General features: G+C 43.0%; 1 protein-coding gene across 2 annotated transcripts in view; it reads right to left on the bottom strand.

Moving 5' to 3' along the window:
* Positions 1-4,390: 4,390 nt before the first annotated feature.
* Positions 4,391-23,690, bottom strand: part of IMMT (inner membrane mitochondrial protein) — a 40,492-nt gene continuing 21,192 nt past the window's right edge. The window contains exons 4-15 of one of the 2 annotated variants that reach the window (XM_053262845.1): positions 23,265-23,388; positions 22,021-22,152; positions 21,133-21,240; positions 18,981-19,117; positions 18,030-18,133; positions 16,453-16,588; positions 13,025-13,154; positions 10,920-10,934; positions 8,109-8,332; positions 7,356-7,487; positions 6,758-6,887; positions 4,391-5,358 (exon numbers count right to left, since the gene is read on the bottom strand). In XM_053262845.1, coding sequence (XP_053118820.1) covers positions 4,751-5,358; positions 6,758-6,887; positions 7,356-7,487; positions 8,109-8,332; positions 10,920-10,934; positions 13,025-13,154; positions 16,453-16,588; positions 18,030-18,133; positions 18,981-19,117; positions 21,133-21,240; positions 22,021-22,152; positions 23,265-23,388 — 1,980 coding nt within the window. In that variant the 3' untranslated portion in view covers positions 4,391-4,750. The remainder of the gene's footprint in view (positions 5,359-6,757; positions 6,888-7,355; positions 7,488-8,108; positions 8,333-10,919; positions 10,935-13,024; positions 13,155-16,452; positions 16,589-18,029; positions 18,134-18,980; positions 19,118-21,132; positions 21,241-22,020; positions 22,153-23,264; positions 23,389-23,690) is intronic. The other variant, XM_053262846.1, reaches the window with a different exon arrangement.

The raw sequence follows: 23,690 nt of genomic DNA, 5'->3' as shown, positions 1-23,690 counted from the left end.
ATGATGGCATCTAGGAGGGCATCCACAAACAGAATTAACCAATGCACGTGGAGGGTGAGGATCCATCCTCACACACCCTCATCTCAAAGAGTTTCTTAGAGGAGCAACCGTGGTATCTCCTCCTATGGTCCATCACTTTACTGCCTTGGACCTCCATACTGTTCTGAAGCCCCTTCAGGCACTCTGCTCTGCTCCATCCCTCTACACATCTTGTTGTTCAAACTAGCATTTCTAGTAGCTGTAACATCAGCCCGTCGAGTCTCAGAACTCCAAGCCCTTCGGCATTTTTTCCAAAGAAACTGCGACTTATCCTGGCCCCTTTCTTCAAACCTGAGGTACTGTTAACTTTTCACCAATCCCGTCCTTTTGCCCGAGACCCATGCACCCTACAGAAAAAGCATGGCACATGCTCGACGTTCGGTGCCTCAAGAGATACATAAAGCGCTCATCTTCCTTTAGAACTACAGACTCTCTCCATCTCTTTTTTACCTGTGTCAATGGGTAAGGCAGTGTCCCCATCCACAATAGCTAGATAGATTAGAGCATGCACTGCCATGGCCTACAAGTCACAACACCTACATCTGTCCACCCACATTCTAGAGCAAGATATTCCCCTCAGGGGATGAAGCCACTCTGGGAAGAGCAGAAGGTTTCAAGTTCCCTCCCTGGCTTCTCCAAGATAGGGCTGAGAGAGATTCCTGCCTGCAACCTTGGAGAAGCCGCTGCCAGTCTGTGAAGACAATACTGAGCTAGATAGACCAATGGTCTGACTCAGTATATGGCAGTTTCCTATGTTTCCTAGAGCACTCCACAGCAACCTTCTCAACAAGAGCACCAGTGCACAAGATCTGCAAGGCGGCCACATGGAAAAAACAATCCACCTTTACCAGGCATTACAAGATGGACACCTATACTTTGGCGCAAGCCACTTTTGGTAGAAGAGTTCTTCAGCAGATACTTCCCCAAGAGTAGGGGAAGGTACTCCCTCCTGGAGTTGTTATTGGGCTGTGGTAAGTCCCATGAAGAGATGTCCTTGACCCCAGCAGCTGATAACAGAGCATTGGTCACTTATCGTGAAGGCTGCTTCTGGCTGCTGGAGTCAAGGACATCTTGGCCCACCTGGCCAGCTCCTGCTCCTCCTCCTGGATACATAACCTGCCAATTCATGTACCTCTTGAGATCAGTGCAGCATCCAGACTCTACCTTCTCCAGGGGGACTTCATCAACAAGATTGGCCAGATGGACAAGGCTATGACTGGGCACTTCCTCGTGCTCGCTACACGTATAGTTCCATTTTTTCACCTCACTTAACCTTTTCCATATAACCTGTCTATCTAGTCGCAACCATCCTTGAGCTCTTAGGCCTGAAAGAACTGGGTGGGGCTATCCTCCCCAGACTATATAGGCTTTCCTTTGTAGCTAATTAGCATAGTCCTGCCTAGAGCACATGGGGAGGATAACCCATGAAGAGATGTCCTTGACTCCAAGCAGTCAGAAGCCTTCACGGTCAGTGACCAATGCTCTATTCTCTGCTGGTGTAGGTGGCCACCCATTGTGGGATATACCACAGCTCACAACCCAGCTGGGAGTGATAATGGTCTAGTGCAAAGAAAGCACCCGCTGCAGCACCTGTTGGCCAAAAGAGGCGCAGAAAGCATTGCTATACCTCCAGCCCTGAGTCCATCACTTGCAATGTTTAGGGAATGTAGAAAGCAACTTCCATGTAGCTGCTCTAATTGAGTGAAGTGTTAATTGAATAAGCTGCTGACATAGCTGCAGACCTTGAGAATGGACAGAGGCAAACGCTGAAGCTCATAGTCCAGAAATATGCAAGTTTTTACCAAGCAGACATTTTCTGGCCCATGGTGGAAGGTAGGAAAGAAAGACACAATGAATCTGTATTAGGGAAGGATGCTGTATGTGATATGTAGATACACAGAGCCCAGCGAATATTCAACTTGTGCCACTTTTCCTTTAGATGCACAGGGTGGGATGGAAAGAAGGCAAATAAATGCCCTCTGACCAGTGGAAGGATGAGTTTACCTCTGGCACAAATTATGGATCTGGAATGAGTCTTACTGAATCCTTTTGAGAAGATGTAGGTGGTCCTTAATAGAGAATGCCTGTAGCTCTGAAACCCTCCTGGCAGAAGTGATAGCTATCAGGAAGGCAATCTTGAAGGACAGAATTTGAAGGAGTGCCTTACACAGAGGTTCAAATGGTGGAAGGTGCAGCACCTTGAGGACTGTGTGAAGGTAGCATGTTGGCGGTGAGATGAGGGAGGCACCCCGATGAAATGTATGTAGGAGAGGACACCAGGAGACCAAGGCCTCTGGATACTCAGTAGGAAAAAGTAAGAGCTAAATGTGAAACCTGATGTTTTAAAGTATTTGGCTTTAGACCCATGTCCAAACCCTCCTGAAGGAATGCGAAGAACTCTTTAAGACTACACTTGGAATCCTGTATAGAATGATGAAACTATTACCTGAGAAAACTCCTCCAAGCAAATTGATAAATGTGGCTGCCTTCAGGAAGCGAGAATAGCATCTGACAGTGGAAGATAAGCCCTGGTGCATCAGCAACTGGCATTCAATCTACATGTGGTTTAGCCAGGCTGGGTTTAGGTTATATACTAGACCTTGGGAAAGTAGATCCTCCCTTTAAGGGAAGAACAGGGTGCCCTCTACTACCAGACTCATGACACCTGAACACTATGGTCTTCTGGGCCACTAGTATCGCTTCTGCCCCTTCCAGTCTTAGCTTTCTTAGGAGCCATGCCAGGAGAGGCACTGTAGGAAAAGTATATAGAAGCAATGGAGGTCATGGAATCGACAGTGCATCCACTGATGCCTTCTCTGTTGGAAACAAAAGCAAACCTCTGTAGTTTGGAATTGATTGTGGACACAAAGAAGTCTATCTGGTAGCCCCCGGCGCTCTGCTATCCACTGGAATACCTGAGGGTAGAGACCACTCTGCAGGCTGGATGTCCGGACAGCTTAGCTGGTCTACCTTGGTATTCAGCATTCTGCTGATATGGTGGGCTTAAACTCCATCGCCTGATTGGGGAGGAGAGCTGGTCCTGTGGTAAGTGTGCCATCAAGTTGATTTCGACTCCTGCTGTCCTCAGAGCCCTGTGGTTTTCTTTGTTACAATACAGGAGCATCTTCCTATAACGCTGCTGCCCAACATAGTACCAGCAGGGATTTGAACCAGCAACCTTCTGCTTGTTAGTCAAGCATTTCCCCACTGCGCCACTTAAGGTGACAGGTCTTGTGGTAGCAAGCATTAATTGTCCCTTTTGCTAAGCAGAATCTGCTCTGGTTTCCATTTGAATGGGAGATGTGTGAGTACTGTAAGATATTCCCCTTGAGCACCTGCATGCAGAAGATTCTTCCAAGCTCCCTCCCTGGTATCTCCAAGATAGGGCTGAGTGTGACTCCTGCCTGCAACCCTTGGAGAAGCTGCTGCCTGTCTGTGTAGACAATACTGAGCTAGATGGACCAATGGTCTGACTTGGGTATAAGGCAGCTTCCTATATTCCTATGGTGAAGATCTGGTTCCTGATTTATGTGCACTTTGGCTGACATGTCTGTCTGTATTGGCACATGTGAACCTGCAATAAGATGTTGAAAGGCAAGAAGGGCTAGATAAGATGGCTTTCAGTTTGAGCCAGTTGTTCCTGTGCTGTTGCTCTGCATAGGATGATAGACAGTGAGACACTCCATCCCAACACATCCGTGGCTACAAGAATGCGACTGGGTTCCAGAAACTGTTTCCCCCAGGATAGGTTGGCTCCACTGCTGTAGTGAGTTCCTGACTGTTAATCGCCAACTTTAACCCTATCCCCACTTTAAGGACCTAAAGCAGTTATGCTATCACACCAAAGGGATGAGACAGCTCCTCAGCTGCTGTCTGCTCTCCCTCAAGTCAGTTTTGAATAGTGTATCTAAAAGTTATGTAGTCATAAGGAGAGACAACTCTAATGAGCCCCACCTTCTAATCTCAGTAGGGGTTGGCCACATACTTCAAAGCAGCTCTTCACAAAAAAGTTTATTCCTCCAGAAGTTGAACTCTGTATTAGATACATTGTGTCTATCTGCACTTCTGGGTAACTGGTGTATACACCATTCTGCTGTGTAGGTAGACCCTTGCCTGAGGGCAGGTTCACACATGCAGATTGACCACTTGTTCTTCTATATGGCCTGTGTATGAGATACAGAGTAACAGAAAATGTGCACTTTCCCCCTCAATGGCACCTGCTACATTCATGGAAAGAGTATCTTAACAGACTTGTCAGTTGCACCAAGGAGGCCACCCATTTACACAGCATTTGCTCTTGGTTTTCTTTGGTCAGCTTTGCAACTTCATTAAATACAAGTGGGAAAGCATATCAGTTTTTATTATCATCACCTTTTATTTAATTGAACCAAATGGCAAATCAGTAATAGAGGTTATAAACATTATTTTGGTTGGATCACAAGCCCAGTCAGTAATACCTGGAAACTTAAGATTTTATGCAAGTTGCAAAAAAGCATTCCAGACATGATAAGTGACTGAAAAAAAATTACAAATGCAACAGGTGGTAAGATTTAGAAGAACACAAGGAGACAACCCCTTTTCTCCAACGACACCAAGACCCTGGTATAGTTTGGAAAACTTTCAGATCTAGCCTCCGATTCTCTTCCCAGCATCGCTACCAATTTTGTATTTGACTGGTTCCAAAGACACAGTCTTGCCCATCTGACCTATGTCAGTCCACCTGAGTTGTTCCCAAGCCAACCGCACTGGCATAGGCAGTCAGGATATCCACCACTTGCTTTGTCTCTAGGGTCATTCGAGCCTCATTCAGCCAGTCCTGTGCCACTCTCCTAGATTCCCCTTTCAGCTGATTGACAAATTTTGCTGCCAGCTCCAGGTCTCCATGTTCAATGCAATATGATGCATAAGAGAGCAGTTTAAATGTGTCCAGGTCTTCAGGGTGAAGCTCAGAAGGTGGCTTTAGCTGTTGAGGGTGCATCAAGAGAAAGGACTGCAGGTAAGACAGAAAATACTGATACAAGCTGTTTCTGGTTTCATCTATCAAGGCCACCCTCTTAGCTAGTTTTTGGACTGTGTGGAAGCGTGCCCTCAGGGCCTCTTCTGTGTACACCCCCCGTTTGAGCGATGCTGGGGGGAGTGCAGCTGTTAAGGCCTGAGTGAAGGCATTGTCAGAACAGCTGGCTTGGATGGCTTCTACTGCCCCTTCCAGAGGCTCAGTGGGACTGCCTCCAGAAGCAGTTTTCATGCTTTGCTTTAGGGCTTCTACTGAAAGCCATAACTGATGAGCCTTCCTGGCTTCTTCCTCAGCAACTGCATGACCTGTAACATAACACCAAAGTTTAGTGGCAGAACAGTGATGCAAAACAATCTTGCTTACCATTAAAAAAAAAAAAAAAAAACAGTGTGCCCTTCACATACATTATCTCAGGCACCCTTGCGGACAGGGCAGAATCATCGTTATACATGGCAAAGCTTAGACAGAACAGTAGCTTTCATAGAGTTGAAGTGAGATTTGGGCCAGCAACATCCAAGCTCAAATATGCAGCCCCTGCACTATAACTGCTCTCACTGATATCCCAAAACTTGGGACCAAATAAGAACAAAATTAGTCACATTGTTTAACCCTGCTGTGTTTGCATTTAAAAAGACAGCTGTGTGTGGGAGAGAATCTGGATTGCAGATTGTGTCACTGGCTCTAAATCCTGCTGTGTGTGTGTGTGTGTGTGTGTGTGTGTTTGTGTGCGCGCCCCCCCCCCAGCTGTTTACACAAACAGGGCCAAACAATGTGATTAACAACCAACTGAGTTTGGGATCCCCATGGGCAGCTTAAAGCAATTCAGAATGACTACTATACAGAATGTCAGGGATACACTTATTTAAGATGGTTCACCTGTTAAAGCAGCACAACTGCCTGTAAAGGATATAAAATATCCTTCACATTAAGATATGTGCACAAACAAAATGCCCAACTAGGATAATCTGCTTTTTACACCATTTGTTCAGAAACAAGTGAGAACTGAGAAAGAAATTGGACCTTCTCTGGGCCACAAGGCAAAGGCTGATAGAATACATGGCTGAAGCAAAGCATCTGCCCAGCTTTCCCTTTCCATGACCAGAAAGGACACAAGCTGGAGTGTGATTCATCTCTTGACCGGTACTCCCTTCCCTACCACTTCGTGCAGAGCTAGGGAAGAAAGGAAAAGGAGAGGGCTGGAAACATTATCCTCCATGCGGAGCAAGCTTAGCAATCCATCTCCAGTCCCTACAGAGGAACTTATGGTTCCTTCCCTCAAGAAACACATACATCGAAAAAAGAGCAGAGTAATCTAGCTGTTTTATCTCAAAGCAATACTTTTGTGGCAAAGTCCTTTCAGCCCATTCCCTCTTAAGAGCAGGGGAAAAACACAGGCTATGTTTATAAGAGTGCATTCAGCCCAAGCTGGAGACAGTCAGTTATGCCTGGGAGATCACAGTTTGTCCCCACGAACTGTAGTTGTTCCCAAAGGCCTGCATGCAAGAACAATCTGCACTCATTTATGCATAGAAGGCCTGGCACTGGATCACCTCCCTACTCTGATCCAAGCAGAATGTGATTCAGGACAGGCATGTGTGCACAGAACTAGATTCGCGGAATGTAATAACCCTAATCAGCCAAGAAAATAAAAGAGAGCCAGCCACCAACTTTAACTGGAGGCAACAGACTCCTCCTCATACTTACTCTCAACTGCCTGCTCAATTCCCCTCAGCCTAGCATAGGCTGTGTTGATGTCCAGAGTGAAGTTGTCCAACTGCTCCTGAGTAAGGCGTTTATACTGTATTTCTTGTTCACTGAGTTTTTCCGACAAGTCCTGAAACCAAGAACTGACCATTAACAGAATATCAAAATAAGCCTCCAGTAAGTTTTATTCCTCTGTCAAAAGCAATCACTTTTAATTGCAATTGAATTTATTTTCAGTGCCACTTGGGGAAGCAAGATTTTTCTCCAGGAATGTTTAAAGAAAGTTGTGAAGGCTTTAAACAGGTTAACTAGCTGTCCATAGAGAAATAAGAGTCCTCATTGCTATAGCAAAGCATGTTCTGCCACATGAGGTTACGTTTATGACAGCTACCATGTTGTCTTCTAACTGCACACTTGCAATTCAAATGCTATGCAGTCAATGGAATCTAATGGTACAATCCCAAAGACCTTTAATGCAGCCCAGCTGAAATCAGTGGGATTTACTTTTGCATAATCATGACTGGTTAGGATTGGGATCCAAGAGAGCAAAGTCTTTTGATACTATCCAGAGAAACAAGTTAACTGGTCCTTCTCCCACCTGGTCAAACTGCAGTTTGAGTTCTTGCTCCTGGATCTTGAGGACATCTCTCAGGTGATCTGTGTGAGCAGCAGCCTGCCGGCGGAGCTGAGTCCTCATTTCACTTTCCATAACTGCTTGGACTTCTTCAACCTGCCAAAAAGCCAACATTTGCGACCATGCTAGTTCTCAATGTAACAAGAGCAGGCAACCCCACCCCATTCAATGATTTTTTTTCTTTCAAGGAAACAAAATACATACATTGTTTTCTTATAGAAGCAGTTTCTCTCAAGGTCTTTACCTGCAATTTTGCATTCCTTGCAATGAACATCTGTAGCCAATGCCAGATCCAGGAACACCATCAAGCTGTGCACCCGATTCTTTATGGGGAGTGCAACCCCATCCAGAATAGGTTGCGTACCTCAACCCAGATCAGCAGGTCTGCCAACAATCTGGATTAAGCTTCATCTTATTTACCTTCAGTCCAGTTTGGGGATAAGTCTCCAAACACCAGCGGACATATCTACTGCCTTCCTGGGATCAGCTGGTGAAAATGAGAGGCATAGTCGAGAGTCGCCTGCATAATGGTAACACCCGAGCCCAACTCTCCAAATGACCTTACCCAGTGATTTTACATAGATGTTAAAGAGCATGGGAATAAAGATGCTACCTTGAGGCATCCCATAGGCTGGTTATCCCACTCGCCACCTACCTTGCAACACAAGTATGAAAACAGTGATCAAGAGCATGTTAGGGTTCACATACACCACTTACCTTCTTCTCCTGCTCAATCTGGATTTCACTCTTGTGACGTTCTAGTGCTTTTGCCACTGCCAACTCAAAAGCAGTTTTGTCTTCCAGTTTCTGCTTTTCCAGAGCCGCCTCAACATGTTCCTGTTCTCGGACTCTTTGATCCGCCAGCTCCTTATTAAGTTGATCAATACGTCGGTGAGCATGTGCAATGAGGGAGTTCAAGTCATCTGTTGTTAGCTGGCCAGCTGAAGAGAGCAGATTATTAGATATCAAGCAACTGTACAGAGGATATCAGATCTTTTTAGCTTTTATATCTACCCCAGAAGAGCCGACATTTGACCAGTCAAATTAAGTGTAAAATGTTGCCAAATATACTTCTCATGTAATACTACTCATCCCAAAGAGGGCTGCTAGGTCTAGAGCCCAAGAGGGGTCCTCTGCTTCTGAATCTGCATAGAAGAGAAGCTTCCTCAGGTGAAGTGTGTCTCACTACTGTGACAAAACCCATAACATCCAGCAGCCCCACCAGAACTGCAAGATCCCTTTCAAAGCCTGAACCTAGCAGTGCTAAACAGAAGAAAAGCCACAGCTATAGATACAGTTAATCATCAATATCTAACATATTGTGTCCAAATGTGTGCTGTGGATTAGTTGCTCATGTTCCAAAATCAATACTTCCCCTCACTTTGCAGGATATTGAAGGGTTTAGAAAATTCAGACTTGACATACCCTCCATCCTCCCACCAAAAACAGGCACTTCAGTAGGTGAGTGTTTTTCTTTTCAATGGCTCTTTCCAAGCCTCTGGAAAGGCAAGCAGGAAACAACAACATTCTACTGTTCTGTGTTCACTTTCCTTTTCACAATGCTCATGTCAACCAACTACACCTTCTAAGAGAACTGCATCACTAACACTCTAATCCACTTTTAAAAATTCAGCTGCCCATAACAGAACACAAAAAACCATGACACATAAAAAGCCAACTTATCAACAGCCAATGGGAAAGAAGGGATAGAAGGAAAGATGAAGAGGTGGAAGACCAGAAAAAGTACAGAGAAGGAGAGGAGACTTTTTAGGCACAAAGAAATAGGGAGGGAGGGAAAGGAGACTAACATAACCAGAGAGGGAGAAAGACTACACAAACCAAAAGCTATTCTGCATCTTTCCACCTGCCATTTCTGATAGGCTTTTGGCTAGTTGCAGCGAATATACATTTCACACACTAGGTTTCCACATGGAAGTTCTGCATGTAGGAAGAACTGTCCAATGAAGTGAACTTTGGGGATCTACATGAGAAACAGGGGACAAAGGGGCTTAAAGAAGAGAGAGAATTGAATAGTATCATGGTAATTAGAATCAACCAATCACTTTAGGCAAGCCTTAAAGTTGTTTGCTCATATGCAGTAAATTTTTATTTTCCACCTCCCCACCCACAAAGATTCACATGAAACACTAGGACAGCTGGAATCTAAATCAACAACTCTGTGGAAGACTATATGATACTAGTAGGTGAGGCCCGTCATTGATGGGGCAAAGTCATCTTGCAGAGATTACCCTGTTAGGCAAGTTCAAGAGATGAAATCCAGGAGGCCCGCTAATATTGTTTGGGTAACGTTTGCAGAAACCACGATATTGGAATGTTTTACCTAACCCCCCAAAATGGGCTTAGGTTCCTTAGCTAAACAATCCAGCAGCATGGCTGGAGCAGTCTGCACAGGAAGAGTGGCTATTTAAACTGTATACCAATTTAGTTAGAGGGGTAGAAAATGGCAAATAAATGAAATTGCCCCCTGCAAGAACTAAACTGGTATACAGGGAGGTGGGGCTGAGAATGGGTGAAACTGCTATTCAAAGGCCACCTATATAAGTCATTGAATTTGTTATTAATGTGCTTGCAAAAAAGGGAAATAAGAGAAATTTCAACTGCAAACATTTATTTTATTGACCAGTTACCATATATGGTGCATTTGAATAATAGTAAGTGTGAATCTAAGAAGCATCTGCTTTTCTTGGGCATTATGTCATTTTGGAATTATTGAGTGTTAATCTGCTGAGAACAATTAAAATATAATTATATTCAGAATTTCTTTTTAAAAATATATTTAAAACTGTTCAACAAGCATTTTCTGGTGTAAAATGTGGTGCATTCGGCTAATCTCAGTGGCAGACTTGTGTATGCAAAATTTGGTATTTGAAGGTCATTGGGAAGCATGACTTTTGTACAAACAAATTCTTAAACACTAATAGATTCAACACGTCTTCAACACCTGTAACAAGTCTAAGCCTGCCAGCCAGCCTCAAACTCTTTGTCTTACTCACATCAAGGATCCACAGCATGTACTGTTTTGTATGCCTTGATGTAACCTAATTATTTCATAGCAAGTTGAAATAAGTTCCAAAATTTGGCAGCATCTCAATCAATGCAATCCCCAACTGAACAGCTTGTTTAGTCTGTTCAGGGGTTACATGTAAAGAGAGAGAACTTTTGCAATAGAGCTTTAATAGGTGCCTCTGGTACATGCTTTTCAGAAGGCACAAAGGGGTGTGTGGTATCCAACAATGTCTGTTTCAGATGCTCAGGCTTACAAACCCGTCTTATAGTCATCTGCAGACAACACAAGAAAATGCTTTTGTTTACATCAGAATGCTCTAATCACATATGGATGTTATTGCCACTCACTGAATGGGGCAACATGTTCTGTTAGTAGCACACCAAACAAGAAATCAAGATGAGAACAACTGAAATTGCAGAAACACTTGATACATGCATTTGTGGTCCTATTCCTGAGGAAAAGAGGAGTTTAAGGAAAGCAGAAATGTGACAAGAACTCACCTAAATCACTTATCTCTGCAAGAGAAAAGGAAGATTTGGAAAAGTTAAAGCATGTCCACAGAAGTAGATCAATGAGTTGTTAAAAAGCATACAGGTGTGCAAGAGCATAGATTAAAGTGAAAAACAACCGGAACATGAATAAAGAGCATTTGCAAGTGAAGCGTGGAATGGTTAATTTCAGAAACCCATGTGGGCCACCCTAAAGTGTGGAACGCCCACTTGTGGTTAGGGATGCTACCAGACTCCATTATGGTGGAGATTCAGGAGGTGACTGCAGGCACCTGACTCCCCCACTCTGAGGTTCCCTCTCCCAGAAGAAGAACTCCACAAGACCTCCAAACTCCCTTGAATTCTAAAAGCAGATTAGGGATTTGGTACTTCTTCTTCTTCTTCTTCTTCTTCTTTTAAAAAGACAAGCTGCTAGTGTGTGATGATAATATTCCCCATATTTCCTCTTATAAAAATGCATTACATCTGCTTCTGAGTGGGCACACCTCAGTGTTCCCAGCTCAGAAAAAAGGGGGCCCCTGATTTTAGGTCATTCCCTTTTTCCCTCTGCAACTGCCGGTGCCTCCTGGAAATATATCCAAGGGTCCCCCAACCCTTCGGGACATATTTTGGGAGAACAGGATTGCTGCAAAGGACCTCTCACATCGTCATCAAACTTCTCCAGTAACTCTGGAGACTGCCATGAAAGTGGCTTACTCTCATGCAACAACGTGAGCATTGATGGATGCTGCCATAGTTTTTCCATTGTTGCTGTTTGGTTACTGCCTTGGAATATTTGCTGCTGCTTCTGCTCCATTTTACTGAATGGTTTAAATTAAACACACACTGGAAGTTCTTTACTGGTGAATCACTAGTACACGCTTTGTACAGCAGCTGGAACACTTCTTAGAAGGAAGACAGTTTAAAATCCGACATATATTAAAATAAAGTACCTAGCAGCAGCTGGCTACCCAGTAGTTATGAGCTTTACTTGCTGAGCAGTTTTATGTTCTGCTTTGCGTGTTGAAGGGTGGAGGCCAGAAGCCAAAGCCTCATAGAATTTTATTTTAATTTATATCCCACTCTTCCTCTAAGGAGCCCAGAGTACATGGTTATGTTTCTCCTCGTGTGGTAGGTTAGGTGGAGAGATACATGACTGGCCCAGAGTCACTCAGTTTCATGGCTGAATGGGGATTAGGTCTCCCTGGCCCTAGTCCAACACTCTAACCACTGCCCCACACTGGCATGATGCAATAGGCCAAGCTCAATGGTAGAACACATATTTCACATGTAGGTGGTGCTAGGTTTAATCACTGGCATCTCCACTGAAAATGGTCTCAGAAAGCAGACTGAGAAGGACGTCTGCCCAAGACCTTGAAGACAGTGCAGCAGGGGACCATCTGGCTTGGGATGACACAGCTCCTATTCAAACCCCTGCTAACTTGGCAAAGAGACACCTTTTAACGTGGTGATTCTCTTTATTTAGCAGGGAGAAAGTAACTGGCCCTATCCACCCCCAACACAGTACTTCCAGTGACTGTTGCTGGTGTCTAGCTTATGTTTCTTTTTGGACTGTGAGCCCTTTGGGGACAGGGATCCATTTCATTTATCTTATTTATGTATTATTTCTCTGTGTAAACCGCCCTGAGCCATTTCTGGAAGGGCGGTATAGAAACTGAATGAATAAATAAAAATAAATAAAATCCTATGCAAACAAAGATTCTCATCTAATGAGGGAGTCACCCACTGATGTGCCAGCTTGTAGTTTACCTTCTTCCGTAATATGAAAGGAAAGAACAAGTGGCTCTTCATACAAAAGGTTGGAGCAGTAAAGTTTCCTACAGCTTTTCAAACTGAGGCTATGTTTTATTCAAGTATTTTTAGTTTACGAGTATGTTTTGGTGTGCTTCAGATGGATACTGAGCTATCAAAGTCATCTCAGACCAATAAGACAAAGCACCTATCCCAAGGTTATATAATCAGAGAACTCAGTGAACAACTTCTGAAGAAGAGATGTTTGAATTCTGCTTATTTCCTGCTAGAGATTGTGGCATATCAGTACAAATGATGCATCAGGATCACTAGAATTAGGAAGCTTGAAAAGGTAAGCATCTTACTTAGCCCCTTCCATCCAGGATGAACTTCTGGAGTAACACTGTCCAGCTCTTTCTGAAATGCCTCTCTTGCTGTAGCTACAAGCTCATGATACTGAGCTACTATTTTAGCCTCTGACTGGGCAGCTTGCACCTACAAGACACACACAGATAAGGTTACAGTCTCAAAAGGCAAGTATTAAGCACTATGCTTACAGTTTACATCTGGCACCACAAAAATACCCAAAGACTAACTCCGGAGCAATGATTCAGACTAAAATGCTCCCCAATACTTATCCAACTTTATTAAAGGTAAAGGTAAAGTGTGCTGTCGAGTTGGTGTTGACTCCTGGTGCCCACAGAGCCCTATGGTTGTCTTTGGTAGAATACAGGAGGGGTTTACCATTGCCTCCTCCCGCACAGTCTGAGATGATGCCTTTCAGCATCTTCCTATATGACTGCTGTCATATAGGTGTTTCCCACAGTCTGGGAAGCATACCAGCAGAGATTCAAACCAACAACCTCTTGCTCCCTAGGCCAGTTACTTCCCCGCTGTGCCATTAGCATCCATATTCATTATGAAGTATTCATTTAAATGTATTTCGTTCAAACTAGAAACAGAATATATTTTATATTTGCCTAACCTGAAAGGTTGCAAGTTGGGACCACTATGTTGGTACAGAACTTGTTTTGCACACAGGATTTAACACCGTAAACAAAATAAAATTAGATGGGTCAATTCAACACAAGAGTCAGAAATAGGCAGATATAAACAAGTTGCTTACTTATAACGGGTGATCTTTAGGCGATTTGTGTTCATTCACAATGTGGGTTCTGCGCCTGCTCAGCATTTTCCTGACCTCCCCATTTTCCCGACCTCCAGGAACCTAACCACCATAATTCCACTGCCCCAATGCCTCCATACTCATGGTTTCTGTATCCGCTCTAGCAGCAGAGAATGGAACATGCCCAACCCCTGAATACGGAGGTTCTCCTGTACTGTTTGGGAAACATATGAGTAGCGGGAAGTTTGGGTGGGTCTTGCAAGTGGGTCTTGTCACCTAAAGATCACCTGTTACAGATAAGCAACTTGTTTATCTTTGGGGTGATCCGTATTCCTTCACAATGTGGGCAATTAGTAAGCTCACCATGAACATGGAGAGTACGAGGATGGTACTAAAGCACCTTCTTTAAAACTGCTCACTAAACTTGGCCTCTGCTGCTGTTCCGATATCTACTGTATAATGTCTTATGAAAGGTAAGTTTGATGACCAGGTAGCTGCCTTACAAATGTCCACTATGCTTATTCCGGACATATGTGCAGCAGAGGTCACTATTGCTCTAATAGAGTGAGACCTGATCGTAGGTGGAGGCTTAACCTTTTGCAGCACATAACACATCAATATAAACTCTACCAGTGTGATAATCTTTGCCTAGAGACTGAACTCCCTTTTTTCTTCCCCGTGAAGGCTATAAAAAGCTGATGAGACTTCCTGAAGTCTTTGGTCTTGTTCATGCTCAAGAATCCATGGAATGGAGTGATCTTTCAGGTGTTGTAGGGTTCATGAAGAAAGGTGGTAAGATGATATCTTGGTTGATATGAAATTCAGATACCATGTTAGGCCTAAAGGAGGGATCTGTTGTCAACATTACTTTGTCTGGAAAGAATCGGGTGTACAGAGTCCACCCTCAAAGCTGTTACGTCCTGACTCTAACAGATGTTTTAGCTTCCAAGAAAGCAGTCTAAAGTGTAATCTAAAGAGTAATTTAAGTGATGCTGTAGCCAAAGGTTCAAATGGGTTTTCAGTTAATGTAGAGAGAACCAAGGAAAGGCTCCACAGTTCCATATGTTTCCTTACTTGAGGGAGACAAGTTGTTGAGGCCCTTAAGAAATCTCCTGGCATCTGGAGCCAAGAAAAGGGTCTTTGCATCCTAACCTGAATGTATTGCCAAAAGTGCTGCCATATGAACCTTTACAAAAAAAAAATCTCATCTTTACAGAAAAATTGGAGTCCTTACTTTTTAAGGGAATTTAGACACAAACTTGTCTGATGGAAGCTTTTAAGGAATCAAAGTTCTTCTCAGTCACATAACTGACAAATCTTTTTAATTTACAGCTGTAGTTACGTCTTGCATACTCCTTCCTTTCATTCAACAAGATGCTATCTAGAAGCTGAGTTTCCACACTGTCAGGTTCAAAGGCTGAAGATTGTGATGGAAGATGTGACTCCTTCCCAAGACAATAGATTCTGGCATTGAGGGAGACAGTAGTGGATTCTCTTGAGATAGGCAGAGGAGAAGCAGAAACCAAGGCTGCCTGGGCCACCATGCGGTGAATATAATGCACTGTGTGTTCTCTTCGAAGTATTTTGCTTAGCACCCTGGACAGTAGTGGGAAGGGAGGATGTAGGTAGGTAAAATTGTGTGTCTTTTCCAAGGCATCTGAAAAACATCCCCTAGAGAATTTTTTCCTAGACGTGCCCAGGAGCAGTACAGCTTGCATTTGTAGCTCTTAAGTGTCTCTTTCAAGGTCATCAATCTCCCTTTCTCAATAAGATATTTATTGGCTTCTGAACCCAGCTAGTCTTCTCTCTTGCCTGATGCTATCCACCTCTATGCACACCACAGACTGACGAGCTCCTTAACGGAAGCACCAGCTATGTCAACACTAAACTTGGGAAGAAATGAGAAAACCAAATCCAGCACAATCGACCATTAGCAATGGGCTGATAACATTGAGACAGTCCCATATTGTCATGAAATACTGAGCCACTTCCAACAGAGTAGTCTTGATGCTGAGAGAGGTCAACACCAACAGCCTGGTGGCTGTCCACATCAAGTCCAAGACCATCGTCACCTCACCCCGGACAGGGAAACTGCTGGATAGCAGGGTGGCTTGTGCACAGAGTTCCCCAACTGCCAATGTGCCCAACACTAGGTACAAACACTCAAAATGCAACCTCATTCAGGAAGGGCATGGGGAGAGGATGGTTTCCTGATAGACTATCCCTCCCCACAATGATCAAACCTATCCTGATCCTTTTTGATATCTTGTTTTTGGTGAATTTCTCAATAGGATTTCCCCCACAATAGAAGGGGGGAAAATACAAAACTCAGTATCAACACACTCTAAGAGAAATATAAAAAATGGTGAACAAGGCACATCAACATTAGCTCCACTCGACACAAAACACAGAAAAGCCTAGGCAGTCATTCTGTATTTTGCAGAAATGAAAGACTTTTTCAAAGAATCTAAGATGAGACCACATTTTTCCATCTACTTCTGAGCAATTATAAGATACACTAGCTTACAAAATAAAGTTAGTTCTCAGATGTTCTGAATTTGATGCCTCAAAGCCAGACACAAGTACTCAAGTTCCTGTTATTTATTATATCTTGTCGATTCTTAAACATCAGTTGAAAATAATTAAACTGGTTTTGATTAAGCTTACCTTTTTAACCACACTGTCCAGGTCAACTATCATATGATGAAGGTTCTCTTCTGCAGCCAGAATATGTGGTTTGGCCCCAGCAATCATAGACTTCTTGGCATTATCAATCACTCCTTTCATTTTTTCCAGTTTTTCTCTAAACAAAATCAGAAGTCATCACTCAGTTATACCAATATTTGCTTCATGTTTACATGAAGACAGGCAAGAATAAAATCTGCCAGTGCATCACTTGTTTCAATGATAGCTGTAACAAGCCCATTAGATAAAAGGGTTTAAGCAAACAGTGCAACAGATATGCAAGTTAAAAGTGCTAGGCAAAAAATTAGAGAAGTGCATGAAAAATAGTACACCTGGAAGTCTAGTTTGTGGAGAAGCTGAAGTGATGAACCCCCTCCGTTCTTTGGTAAGGGTAATAAGTTACTCGTGGAAATTCAAAAAGGTACATAGCTGAAACATTACCAAAACTGTCCGCATGAGAATCACAAAATTAAAATAAATCAGAGATAGATTTGTTCAGTTGGTTGGTAATATTTTTAGAAGCTCACAAAATGTCATTATTATAGGTGGGTTATACAACGAGCAAAAGCTTGTATATGCAAGGACTCTTGGGAGTGTCTATTCGACACTCCCTGCAGCATCATGGAGTGGAGGACACATTTCGCTCCAACTGCTAGAATCCTCAAGTTTAGCACTCTGCCATTCATTGCCCTTCCTTTAATATAGGGAGGAAGTTAAAGGTTGTAACTAAGGAATAGTACTGGCTTGAAAAATGAAGTCACTGAGAATGAAGCCTGATCCAATTTGCAAAATGCTATTATTTTATCTGCACAGACCCATCCCTGGATTCTGTTTTTTTTTAAATATTTTACCAACACAGAATCCCACTAACATTTTAGGTCAAGGTTACTTAAGAGAGCTGGTCTTGTGGTAGCAAGAATGAATTGTCCCCTTTGCTAAGCAGAGTCTGCTCTGGTTTACTTTTGAATGGGAGATGTGCAAGTACTGTAAGATATTCTCCTCAGGGCATGGGGCCACAATGGGAAGAGCACCTGCATGTTTGCATGCAGAAGGTTCCAAGTTCCCTTCCTGGCATTTCCAGATAGGGCTGAGAGATTCCTGCCTGCAACCCTGGAGAAGCCGCTGCCAGTCAATCCTGAGCTAGATGGACCAATGGTCTGACAGAAAAGGCAGTTTCCTAGGTTTCTATGAACCCTGCCGCCTATTAAAATCATCTGTGGAGGTCCGGTTACAGTTGCCGCCGGCTCGTCTGGTAGCAACTAAGGGCTGGGCTTTCTCTGTGGCTGCCCCAGGGCTTTGGAATGCACTTCCTGTCAAAATAGGAGTCTCTCCATCTCTGAATGCTTTTTTTAAAAAACCCTTAAGATACACCTGTTTTCTTAGGCTTTTAATTAAATTTTAAACTGTTTAATTGTTTTACTCTGTGAAATTGTTTTTATTCTATGAAAGTATTTTAATTGTAATTTGGATTATGTACACTGCCTACATAGATAAAACATTTTATACCAGACCAGGTTACATGCAGGAGTCCATAAAATGCTAAAACTGAGCATACTTACTTGGCTTTTAAAAGGGCATCTGCAGCTTCATCCACAGCTTTCCTGCGATCCTTCAGAGCTTCCTCCAGTGTTCGCCACTGAGTTGCCTTTTTGTCACTTGAAATCTAGCAACAAAGGGCAAAATTATTCTAGTTTTTTAAAATAATAAATTACTAAGTAGAAAACCCCCAGTGTGTATGTACTCAGGTATTGGAACTATGTTAAATCTTCTTCCCCTACATTTTACAAGTTTATTAAGAAAGTTGAAAACTATTACAGAAAAGTTAAATGTTATGATATTGGCAAGAAGAAATATTTTTAATAAAATGTTTTAATACAAAGAGTGCTACTGCTGCCTAAATCTAAATGTTCTATTTCAGTTCTTGCCAATAATGATTCAAATAAAGCAAAGGTTGGCAGACTCTTTTAATGAAATTGATCTGGGCAAACAAAGAACCTGGAATTGAACTGAGGATGCTGAGCAATGAAAGAAAGAAGAGCAGCATCCAGAGAGATGCTTGGGCAAGAAATTTCCTCCCCCTTCTGCCTCTTGACTGCTGTTCCCCAAGTTCCTTGTAAAGCTGTTCCTTAGGGTGGAGGGACCCTTGGCAATAGGATAGGATGGTGTGCGTGGCTGCAAGGAAAGAGGGGAATCCCCTAAAACCAGGCAGCAAAACCACAGTTTAACTAAAGAGATAACAGTTTTGCTCATTTAGACCTGAACCCAACTAGTAAGAAACAGACTTCTAAAAGCTATACAGTTATGGTTCACATATAGAAACAAGCCAGAATGATGATACAGGAACTAACAATCTGCTGGGAATCTGGGACAACTTGTGGTCTCTATGTCTGGAACACAAGCCATGGCTTGGAGTCTAAGCGACAACCAACAGAAAGCATGGTTTCTGTGCTACATCTGAGTCAGCCGAGAGTCTTTGCTGTTAAAGTCATGGCAGCCTTCTTTCCACCCACCTCAGAATGATCCATGGCCTCTTTTAGTCTCTGAGCGTGAGCATTCACAGCATGCACAGCAGCCTCCTGGAGTGTGATTGCTTGCAGAGTTACACGAGCAGTGCTGCTCAGAGCACTTTCCAAGTTGGCTGCAAGTGCTGATGAGGAGAAAAGAGAAGAGGAATATATTTACATTTAGTTTGTTATTTACACTTCTTGCAAACTTTAGTTTTCATTAGCTTCTTTTTATCCAGTACATTTTCCCTAAAAGGAGGAGCAATCTCTACAACACATGCACAAGTATGGAAGAGATGGTTTTATTCACTTAATGTGTCCAATCCTGCTTGAAGCCACCCTTGTCCAATGAGAGAAGCCCTCCCCCCGAGTCCTCCTGCATCAGGGCCGCTGGGGGTTTTGGCCAAGTGTGGGTCATCCAAATATTGCTACTTTCTTAACTGGAAGATATAGATCCAGCTGATTGTGGGGAGGGAAGAGAGAGTGCAATGCAACTTGAACTCTCCCCTCATGGAAGACACCTTAAAGAAAAGCTATGTTCTACTGATGCACAGTTTTGTCTGAAGACACAGCCCCTTCTAGTGAGAGCTTTGTTGCTATAGCTAACCAATGACACAGCTGGGTTCCTGGGCCTGCTATCAATTGCAAGTCTCATCCAGGACTTGGCAGCAGCAAAATGAGGCATGACAGGATACAATCAGCAAGCATCACTGCTGCGAAGCCTTTTCTAAAGCAACATTATTCATCTTGCATTTTATTTAAATAGTTATACAGAAGAAAACTGAAACACTTTTGAACTACTCAGGATGGCTTTATTCAATGCCATAACATGCTTATGCATTTTTCAATATAAGGAACAGACAGAGACCTGTGTCTATCTAGGAGAGAGAAAGAGACCACACACCTAAGAGTCAAGTGCACTCCGTCTCATATACACAGCAGCACCTCGCCCCCCACACTCTCATACACCCCTGCATCACCCACCCACCCACCCCACCTCCTGGCTTCTGCAAGCCATGTTCAATCCAGCAACTGTTGGAAGTGAAGGGGTCTGTGCTGTGTCATGTCTCAACGACAGAGAGGGGCAGACTAGTGAGTCAGAGGGCTAGAGAGGTCAAGACATTGGTCATTCCTTCTCTACTGCTCTGACACTATTCCTTTGGTATGTAGATTGCTACTCTCAGGGACACTTCCTGCCTGCCTGCCTTGCCACTTCCTCTTCCTTCTCTCCCCCTTGCAACATGCAAGCTCCTCTCTCCCTGCACCATGTGTGCAAGATGCATCCATATGCATCCAGCTAGCTAGTTAGATTAGAGATCCTATCTCTCCACTTTACTATCTAGAATGGAGTTCACTAATAAAGACTCCATATATTGATTTGAAACAATGAAGTGGCTCCAAGTTATTTTACTCTCAGCATACACGCATGCCTGGGCAGACTCCGCTGTGTTGCGCCTCTGTGCACCCTGCTGTAATAGAAGGGTGTCTCTTACCAGAGAGAATTCCCAACAGCAACTACCATTCTACTTCTGAGGTAATGGCACCCCGGAAAATCCTATCCACCAGCACTTCCCTCTCTCTTTTCTGCCCTCAGAAAGTCCACTTGACATGCACTGCACAAGCTGTCCTATCACTCCTAATTTTAAACTTCCTAGCTCTTAGATGCAGTTGGCTTTCCTCAAGTCCCTGCATCATGCTTGAAATGTTGACATAATCCCACCAGAAGAAGCAACTGCAGGTATGTATGGGGTGGACAGAAGAGAGGTTAGAAACAGAGGGTGTTATCCCTCGATGTAACAACAACTGTTTAAGTTGCTATCAGTAAACAACATCTAAATTAGTCATTCATGACTAAGTACTAATGAAGTCAATAAGAGAGGATGAATTTAAGTTCCATTAAACTCAATGGGAATTAATCTGTATATTGCCCAGAGAAATTCCTCATCACATTTTCCCAGAAACTGGTCAGATTATACCCTAAATGGTCAGATTTTACTAGCCAAATATTAAGCTGATAGAACAGTGTTTATTTTATGACTTTTAAAAAAAGTGTTCAAGCTCTAGAATACCAAAAAGCAACCTAGCCACCATAACTATATCACCACTCCACAATGCCATATAAATTTAAAGTACTCAGATATATTGCCTGCCAACATACCTGAAATCCTCTCTTGTTCATCTTTATCTTGCTTTGCAAGACGAGCTGCAACTTCCTCAGGTGGCCTCTCTTTTATGGCAACAGAATCCTCACAGTTGCATTCTCCACCTAGGCAAAGCAATAATGAAAGCAAAACCAAGATTAAGAGCAGTTTACTCATGGAGGCAGCCATCTCTGGGAGCTCCAGCCTTCCGACTGTGAAAACAAGCACCCTCACACTTATGGCATCTGCTTCTTCAGACAGACACTGTAAGGGGCAGTGCATAGGGGAGGTGATGCTTCTTGTTGCTGACTTATGGGGCAGGACTTCCAGGCACATGAGTAAAGTGTCTTTTTTTCTCCCCCCACCCTTTTAAACGTCTGAAATGGGTATAGTCTCTAACAGATGCTAGTCACAACTGCAAGGCCGGGGGCGGGGGCAGGGGGAGGAGAAGAAAGTGGCAGATTCAGGGCCTTTCAAAGGCTTCCAGTGAATCCAGTGAAGGGAGAACTTTAAAAGAACAGGCTTAAACTTATATATACTTCTGAAATAGAAACATAAGTATTACTTGTTCATATTCTCAGTAAGCATTTCAATAATATAACAAGTTCTCTTTGCAAAATGTTACAACTGTCTCAACAGGCCACTGGTAAATTGCAGGATTATGTATTCCATGAAGACTCTTCATGTGTTACCTAGCATTACCAAGATGCACAATTCTCTCAAGATGGCAAAGAGTCATTAGCTGAGAGTCTGTGCAAAATGGAACTCTGGAAGCATCCCAACTCATCAATTTCAATGGAATTTAAGGCAATCATGACTAACTTGTGCTATTGATTTCAATAGTGAGTTGCCATGCCTGACTAGTTTGGGTGCTGAACAGGAAGCTGAAGGTGAGCAAACAATACCTTGGTCTGGAGGCTTGTGTTTTCCTACAGGATGCACGTGACTTTTGCCTTGTTCCTCCTCCTGCATTCCTGGAGCTGGAACCGACAAAGCTTCACCTGTTGCAGAGATTATCTGTGCCACTTCTGAATTTGCTGTAAATATAGACAAAGATAAAGTTACAACCATGCAACACAACTGTCTTACAGATTGAAAAACAATTCAGAGAGTGACTTTTAAAGAAGAATACGTTTTCCTCAGCAATCAGGAATGACGAACTAAAAATGGAGAGCATTTGGACTAGTGCTGCCCTCATGTAAGAATGTTCAATTTGTGCAACAGGGGAAGGGCAATTTTTTGCCAATCCCTCTTGTTCTGATGTTCCCAAAAATGTGTCCCTGAGGCTCCGCACAGGAAAAGGGGGGGAGGGGAGATCCAGTGAGAATTGCCCCTTCCCATTGCACAAACAAAGCATTCTTAAGTGAGGGCAGCAATAGTTTGAATGCTTCTCAACATCAAGTCAACTTTTTATTTTATTTATTTATTGTTCAATTTATATACCACCTTCCATAAAACTTATTCCAAAGTAGATTACAGAAGTTAATACAATAAAATTTGATAAAATCACATTAAGATATTAAAACCATACTCACCAACAAAAGGGGTAAAAAGCCGAATAAAAGAGTTTTAAGTGGTGTTTTTGTTTTTTTAAAGGAGCCACAGATTCCAGAGAACGGACACCATTGGGAGAGCAAAAGGTAAAACATGATTTTACCCTTAACTTGTTCAAGGCAGTTTGGATAGGAACTTACTGGGAACACACTTTTGGAAACCAACCCTCTTTTGAGTCTCCTGTTTACGCCATTCAGTTCTTCCAGTCCGAACCATAGATTCCCAGCCTTGGATCCCCAGATGTTGTTAGACAACGACTCACATAATCCCCAGTCACAAATGACAACCATTTGTGGCTGAGAATGATGAGGGTTGTAGTCCAACATCTGGGGACCCAAGGTTTAGAACCCTCTATCAAGGCAACTGCATACTTGTGTGTACGTGTATGTACACACACTCTTTGAAAGGTTGATCTGCTAGGAAGTCATCTTTCTATCAGCAAACTTTCCCAAATGTACATATGAAGAAGGAGGCTATCTGTTCAGAGGCAAATACCTTTAAGGCCTAAGAACACAAAATTCCTCATAATCAAGTCAGTTCCACCCACCCACTTCCATTATTGTTGAGGGCCATAGCCATTATTTCCCAAAGATACCTTCTTTTTCATCAGAAGCAGCTGAAGTTACTTCAGTTTTACTCTTTGGAGATTTGACAGGAGGCTGTTTTGATTCCTTCATTACCTCAGCTACAGAGGATATTTTTAATGGACCTGGCTGTAACTGCAGGGAGGGAAAAAAAAGTTACCTACAGTGAATTGCATACTATCAAGAAAGCATACCTTGTCTCATGTACAATCTAAAATGGATAACAATCCTTCAGGTACTGCAGCAATCGAAATGTGAGAAGTTTATATATAAAAATATATTCATATGGGGGTGGGGGAGAGAGGCAAATTTACAACATGCTGTCACCTACTAGATCAAAAGTAGTATATTTCCCTATAGTCTGGGCCAATATTACAGATGCGATAAAAGTGTTCCACATAGTCTCAATTCATCTCATTCCCCAGCAAATTATATCC

The sequence above is a fragment of the Hemicordylus capensis genome, chromosome 6 (assembly GCF_027244095.1).
Source record: "Hemicordylus capensis ecotype Gifberg chromosome 6, rHemCap1.1.pri, whole genome shotgun sequence".
Lineage (NCBI taxonomy): Eukaryota > Metazoa > Chordata > Lepidosauria > Squamata > Cordylidae > Hemicordylus > Hemicordylus capensis.
The sequence above is the reverse complement of the archived record's forward strand: the minus strand, read 5'-3'. Positions and strand labels throughout refer to the sequence as shown.